The sequence below is a fragment of the Oryza brachyantha genome, chromosome 8, assembly GCF_000231095.2.
Source record: "Oryza brachyantha chromosome 8, ObraRS2, whole genome shotgun sequence".
Taxonomy (NCBI): domain Eukaryota; kingdom Viridiplantae; phylum Streptophyta; class Magnoliopsida; order Poales; family Poaceae; genus Oryza; species Oryza brachyantha.
In genome coordinates, this window is record NC_023170.2 from 10,911,164 (window position 1) to 10,918,873 (window position 7,710).

Sequence of the window (7,710 nt, forward strand, 5' to 3'; positions counted from 1 at the left end):
GACTAGGATAGTGTCCATAACATTAAATAAGTTGCCACCTAGGATAAAAAATGATGTGGCAGGTGAATAAATGAGGAAAGAGAATGAAACATGTCTTGCATGAGATATGGTTTATACACAACATCTAAGATAAGATGTGAGATAAGTAACATTAAATTTAAGTATAAAATGGTGGTGTTTGCATTAGAAGAGTAGTGTCTAGTACTAATTTCTTGATGATGAAAAGTTTATAGAAATCATATTTAGCATTATGGGTCAGAAATAACAGTGCCAACCCTCCCAAACAAAGCTTCATCCTCCCACCAATGGTGGCATAGTAGGGTTTCTCCTCACTCAAAAGGTCCAAAAAAAAAAAAAAAGTTTGAGTTTTGAGAGAGAAGAGGAGGTGAAGAAGGAGGGGAAAGGCAAAAAAACGGATAGAGAAACGGTCCGAGACGCGACACTACCAACCGGAACTGCTACCTTTTTCACCCTCCTCTCCGCCACCGCCACCGCCACCCCCGGCGCGGCGGCTTCTAGAATCGTCTGGAACCCAGTGTGGGCAGGCGGCGCGGAGACATCTCGGCGGCGGCGGCGGCCATGGCGAGGAGGCCGTGCTGCTGAGAGCCTCGTCCGCCCAGCCCGCCGACCGCGCGGGAGGAGGAGGAGGGGATCCGAGGGGGAGGGGGGAGGTGTAAGGTAGGGGGGCGGGGTGGAGGAGATCCCGCGCGATGCAGATCCGGGAGGGCCCGCGGCGGGGGGCGGCATCGGCGGCGAGGTCGCCGATGTCCGCCATGATGCTCGCCATGTTCGCCACAATGGCCTCCTTCTACGTCGCCGGCCGGTGAGTGTGGAGCCCTCGCTCGCTCCCTCGCTTGCTGCATTCGTCGCCCCGCCTCTCGCGAATGCTCGCTCGCGTTGTTCCTTTCTTTTCCTACGACTGATTCGCCTTCCTCGAGGGAGATGACTCTGGTACTGCTGGGTTGTTCGCATCGGTGGGGAGTTCGTGGTGGGGGCCTTGGATCGCCTAGCCAAAATCTTTGCTTTGATGCGGGTGGAGGATTTTGCGATTTTGCAATCAACGGATTTTTGGATCTTGCAGTATCAATGCTTGTGTGAGATGTCAAAATTCTGTTTTATTCAAGAATCCATTAGTTCTCGGACGCATTATTATTATTAGCTCTTGTTTGTTTACTAGTTTTCGGTTTTGACCTTTGCTGTCCCTGGAGGGAAATTCTGTTGACTTGTCCAAAATTCAGTCTGTGGCAGGATGCGCAGAACAGAGTTTACCTGATTAAAGAGCTCGACAGGCGAACTGGCCAGGTTGGTGGCTCCAGATCTGGCGTCTCTGTACCATGTCAATTACAACTAAGCTGCCTCTGTTGCGAGTAAACAACAGTAACTGTTTTCCTGTACAAACTTCAGGGCCAGTCGGCAATATCGGTGGATGATACCCTGAAGGTTGTTGCATGCAGGTAATTTCTGATATCTACTCTGTGGCTGCAATCTAGTAGTACAACTTAATTGTGGTGGCAAAGGGTCTTCTTTTTTTTTTCCAATTGTTTTTGGTGCTATATTGATTTGTGCTCTAAAAATTTGCACAGCTTGTTTATTTTGAGACTTCAGAGTTGTAGTGGATGTTTAGTGGTAGTTGATCATCGTCTAAACATCATTTATTTTTTAGGCAGCAAGGAAAACGGCTGGCCTCCCTTGAGATGGAGCTGGCTGCAGCAAAGCATGAAGGTTTTGTGGGGAAATATACCTACGAGACAAATGGAACTAATTCTAGAAAGAGGCCATTGATTGTTATTGGAATAATGACAAGCTTTGGGAGGAAAAACTACCGTGATGCTGTCAGGAAGTCATGGCTTCCGACAGGTACCATTTCATACTTGCATTTCTCACTCCCTGTGGTACTTTTTTCCTACAATTATAAATCAATAGGGTCATTCTAGTATCGATATTTGGTTGTCATAATTGAGTTTCAAGTTGTTGTAAGTTACTACTATCCCCATCCCAAAAAGACGTCATTCTTTACTATGAACCTAGATAAGGGTATGTCTAGGTTTCTAGCCAAAAGAGAAGTCTTTGGGATGGAGGGCGTACTTTTTTATATTGGGGTATGGGTTTTTCTAGCTGGTTATTTATAAATCACTAGAATGTTTGGCACTTTAGTTTTCATTTGATATGACTGCTGAAAACACGAGACCCGAATACAAAAGGCTTGATGTATGTCCATAATCTGTCTACTCTGCACTGTGTACCTATAACTGAAAAACATTAACATTATATAATACTGAGTTGTAAGAGCATGAAAGATCTGTTTGATAGAGCTCATCTACAGCAACTTTCTATTTGGTCAATGATGTTCACAATTTAGACCTTTAGGTGGCTGACTGGCATGGAGAATCAAATAGGGCATTTCTGTTGCTACATAATAAAGTGGCACCTTTTTTTTTTAAAAAAAAGGTGGATGGTTATCAGTTGATGAAAATAAAATGTGCTGGTTTTATTTCATTGTTTTCCCAACTTACTGTTGCATTAAAATGATGTCTGTTGTTTGGGTGATTTTAATTACTTATCTGCACAGGTTCAATGCTGAAGAAACTAGAAGAAGATAAAGGCGTTGTAGTACGCTTCGTAGTTGGAAGAAGGTACCATAGACGCGTTTGCTGTAGTATAATGACCATCTGAGATCTAGATATCTGATAGTTCCTTATCCATGTAGTGCAAACCAAGGGGACGCTTCAGACAGGGAGATTGATGAAGAAAATAGAAGTACAAAAGATTTCATGATCTTGGTAAGCCTGATTGATAAATCAAACCTATGATGGTACATAATATACAACGTTGAATGTTTATATCAAATTTGCTCTTTGTCATAATTTTTCTCTTATTTGTGTTGATTATATGTCACTTCAAAACCAGTTAAATGGCACGTATGTGTAGTTGGTTATATATGCCTTCTAATACAACAGCATGAGCCTTCAATCCAAAGCAAGTTGGTGTAGACTAATTATGTATGCTTTTTTAGTATGTGAAAAAGAAATCATGCACTGTGACTTTCAACAGTGGAATATATTGATTCTCATATTTTCAGATAATTTGTTTGGCTTGTTGGTTTACTTCGGTTCTTGACTTTGACTATTAAATTGCATTGTAGGATGATCATATAGAGTCTGACGAGGAGAGTCCTAAAAAGACAAGAAGTTTCTTCGCTAATGCTGCGGACTCATTTGATGCTGAATTCTATGCTAAGGTCAATGATGATATATACATAAATGTTGGTACGTAGCATTTGTTCATATCATAGCTCTATTAGTGATTTGCACTTCTATTCAATCTGGTATACTTTTGTCGGATCACTGAGACTTCTTTCTGTTCAAAATATTTGGATGCACATGAGATATTATACTGGTGATGAAATTTAGAAATGTTTGACCAGTACACATCCTTTAATACAAAAGTGACAACTGACAACTAATTTTGGTTCAAGGGTATGTATTTGGTTTTTCTATTAGCCTTTTTGTTATTGCCTACAACATTCCAGCATATTTTCTTGTTATGTAATTGTGATGATAATGAACATGAGAGTTGGGAGTTTGGGACAAAAGTTTCAATAACTGTGGTACATCTAAAGAAATAAGTTATATATGCCTGGGAATCGCACTGACCTGAATAAAAGGTCAGTATAGACGTTCTAGATGCTGGATGGCTATCTTTCGCGATGACTCTATAGCTGCTATAATTTTGAAATGATTACACAAACTGTCCATAATATGGGACAATTTTGGTTTGTGCAGACACTTTGAGTGCAATGCTCAAAGAACACTGGGACAAGCCTCGTGTCTATATTGGCTGCATGAAATCTGGCGAGGTCTTTTCTGAATCGTGAGTGCTTTCAGCAATTTTTTTTGGAGGATACTGGTGTTATATTTTCCCTTTGCACATTTTTCCTTGTTGGGCAAACTTTTCTAACAGCTTCCTCAAAAACAGGAATCACAAGTGGTATGAACCAGATTGGTGGAAATTTGGTGATGGAAAAACGTAAGTAATCTACATTATGAAAACATATATTGTGTATTTTCTAGTTGGGACATTGAAAAAACAGAAAAACAAACTATCTTGGCTTATCTATTTCAATTTATCTACTAATAGGTACTTCCGCCATGCTTCTGGTGAAATGTTTGTCCTCTCAAGGGCTGTAGCTCAATTCATCTCTATAAACAAGTAAGAAACATGCTTTGTGCAATTATTTTATTGAGAAAATACATTGTGTACCACTGACTTTAGCCCAATCCCACGATTTGCCACTGACCTTGTTTAGTTCTACCATCGACTTTTACTTAACTTCTACGATTTACCATTGCCGTCCAGTTAGCCTCCATTAGTACTGTTTATTTTTGTTATAATGAGCAAAATGCCCCTAGGTTGAAAACTTCCAAAATGTTGAGAACAAACCGAAGTACCAAATTCTAAGTTTTTGGTCAAATTTTAGATGTTTTACAATCTGATATTTACATATGAAATTTCAGAATATTTGAAAAAAAATGAAAGTTTTTGTCCCAGGGGTATTTCAGTCATTAGAAAATGAACAGTACTAGTGGAGACTAATTTAACGGGTAAATCATAGAAGTTAAGCAAAAGTTGATGACATATTATAGAACTGAACAAAGTCAGTGGCAAAAACGTGAAACTAGAATAAAGTCAGGTGGTATATAAGTAGATTCTCTCTATTTTATTGTGTAGTTCAACAAGGGCCCAATAGGTAGAAAGGAAGAGAAGTTTCATTAAGTACTTTTGGTGATGTATCTTTGGCACTTTTATCTGTAGGTCTGTTCTCCGGACATATGCACATGATGATGTTAGTGTAGGATCATGGTTAATTGGGCTTGCTGTGAAGCATGTAAATGAAGCAAAATTATGTTGTTCATCCTGGCCCTCAGGTATTTATGCATCCTTATGGAAAATCTTACTTGATCCTTTTTTCTGCTTGATACATGGTTGTTAGAATGTCCATATGGCCATGTCTATTCAAATACCATATCAATATTGTGAATGCGTTCATCACTGAAACATACTGAGGAAGGTTGGAAAGGTAGGGATGTGACACCAGATTGTAAACTTGGGACAGATAAGTTCTGGATACCTTGAGGCAGGATAATAGGTACTCCTAAGAATGCTTGAACTTACTCACAGTAGCTAGCAACTAACCAAATCTTATCTCTTGAAGTGACTATCCCAAAGACTGTCCCTACTGTGGTGTACTATGTATCTATTCCACTGCATTTGTTTCCATACTAAACAATAATATTATATCTAACCAATCAATTAAACAACTTTCAGCCTTATCTTTGGGCTTATATTAAGTATGAGCAAAATGGCTTATTGATGGTTAAAAAACAATTTGTGGGTAAAACTTTGATATATGTGCTCTTAGCAATCTAAAAGCAAAGACTGAAAAATGAACTATGGTGAAAAAACCTCAAATCAACTCCAAATTTAAGTTTTAAAATTAAAAATTTGGCTTATAAGCATAAGCAAAAAGATGAGGCTGAATTACTTGAATTTTCAGTTTATCACTAATCAATCTCACACTGTTAGCTACACATGTGGTTATGCACCTTGTCTGCTGCTACCTGGTGGGCCATGATGTGCACATGCAAACAGAAAAAAGGATTCAGAATTATATAAATTTCCACGAAATTTTATAAAAGACAGGAAAAGACAATGTGGTCGTAATCTATGTTTAAAGAAAATCCTCTTAGTTGCAAAAATTGTAGCGGTATCTATCCAGGTAGTAGCCTTCTAAGAATATATTGCAGTATACTGGATAGTTTGTTAGTCATACTGGGTTGGACAAGAAATTGAGAATATATTGCAGCATATATTTTGGATCATTTGTTACTCGTGGTGATGCCACGTTGCCACCAGGAGTGCAATAAGAATGTTGATAGGGGCGTGAACCCTATGAGAAACAACCCAAAGTTCTTTTGGACCATGTTGAAACATGGAATTCCATGGTTCTTACCATAAGCAATACATTGCACTCGTCAAGGCTGGTCCCTGTTATCTGTTTCTAAAGCTGACTAATATGCTATTTTCTCCACTTGAGAATCAATGTTTTCTTAGCATGGGATTTCTGTTTCAGCATTTGGTTTTAAATTTTAGATTCCACATGTTGACATGTATATCACGTTATGGGTTAGTTAGAGTTTGGGTGGTGTAATGGTGTTGGGTCTATTTACCTGCTGTTAGTTAATGGTCCTGCTAGAGGTCATGTAGAAATCATGCTCTCTTTCTAGGACGAAGATCGGAGAAACAAAATGTGATTGATCTGCTATTTGTGGTTACTACTACCACCTATTTGTGCAACTATGCTTGTGTCATTAGGTCATTTCAGTACGAACTTTCAGAAAACTTAAAATGTTAATGACCCAAAAAAAATGTATTTTCAGGAGCTCTGTGTTCAGCTCTGTGAGGAGCAACGCCTTCCAGGTGAAGAATTTTGTGAAAATTATGTTAGGATCAAGATGATACAGAATGAAGCATACCATCTGCGGACAATGAGACCAAGCTGGCGTTTTGAAGATTTTGTCTTTCTTCTGCCATTTTATGTGGCGACCGTTGAGCATGCAACTATAGTTCAAACCGAAACATATATATCTTCATTGCAAAGGAAAAAATCTTGTATCTTTTTCCTGCAAGACCACACTGCTAAAATCAGGGATCCTAACAAAATTCCATCTGCAGATTGTATCTTGGTTTTGCCTGTCGCTTGTAGATGTCCACCCTTACCATTCTTTTACTGACAGACACCATTGTTGGAGTGACAGAATCTAATAGCAAATCAGGAGATTATTTTGCTCCCATCAGAGTACTGCATCTCAAGTATCTCCAACATTTGTTGCCTTGTACCGATGGTTGTGAATCCTGATACATAATGATTTGCTTGTTTGTCAAACGAGTTTGACATGTAACCCTCAAAAGCCAAAACCAATTTTGAATCATCTAACTTAAATTCATAATTAACTCAAGGGGTTTTTAATCGTCTTCGGCACCCTTATAAGAGTATACTCCTTCCGTTTCATAATGTATGACTTTTTTACCTGCGATGTTTAACCATTTGTCTTATTCAAAAATTATATAAATATTATTTATTTTTCTTGTATGTTATTTTATTATCAAAAGAACTTTAAGCACAACTTATTATTTTTCTAATATTTATACTAAATTTTTGAATAGGACGATTAAAAAATTCAAACATATCAAACGTCTTACTTTGGGATTTGGGAATCGGAGATAGTAATAAATAAAATGAAGTTATCTTTTTGGCTGCCGTGCCTTCTCTTGTCTACCAATAACAAAAGAAATTTCTGGTGACCAAAATTCCAGATATTTGACTTCCTGCTCTTCTTGGTTATAATCTTTTATTTGTGAAGCACATCTAGCAAACAGGAAGAGGGAATGAATGCCCACGGAATCTAAAACCTAATAATATTCTTCTGGGGGAAATAAGAAAAAGAAAAGGATGGGTTTTTTTATTGTCCCAGTGTTTCCTGAGGCTGACTGCTGCAGTGACGCCATGCAATGAATAGATTTTGAGGATGACAACACGCCAAGCACGCTGGTTTTCTTGTGGTTTGTTGGCCAAGAGTCCCCGGTCTACCGTTCTTATTCCAAATTCTTATTTTCTTTCTTTTGGTCAATTTTTTGTGTTGTGAGTTTTTT

General features: G+C 38.5%; 1 protein-coding gene across 1 annotated transcript; it reads left to right on the plus strand.

The window, feature by feature from the left end:
* Positions 1–346: 346 nt before the first annotated feature.
* On the plus strand, positions 347–6,859 carry LOC102706220 (hydroxyproline O-galactosyltransferase HPGT1). Its single transcript, XM_006660037.3, has 12 exons — positions 347–823; positions 1,239–1,302; positions 1,405–1,454; positions 1,664–1,857; positions 2,570–2,633; positions 2,708–2,780; positions 3,143–3,266; positions 3,783–3,870; positions 3,976–4,026; positions 4,138–4,209; positions 4,813–4,925; positions 6,438–6,859. Exons 1-12 carry the CDS (start codon positions 711–713, stop codon positions 6,458–6,460), a joined length of 1,029 nt encoding a protein of 342 aa, XP_006660100.3. The 5' UTR covers positions 347–710; the 3' UTR covers positions 6,461–6,859.
* Positions 6,860–7,710: the final 851 nt, after the last annotated feature.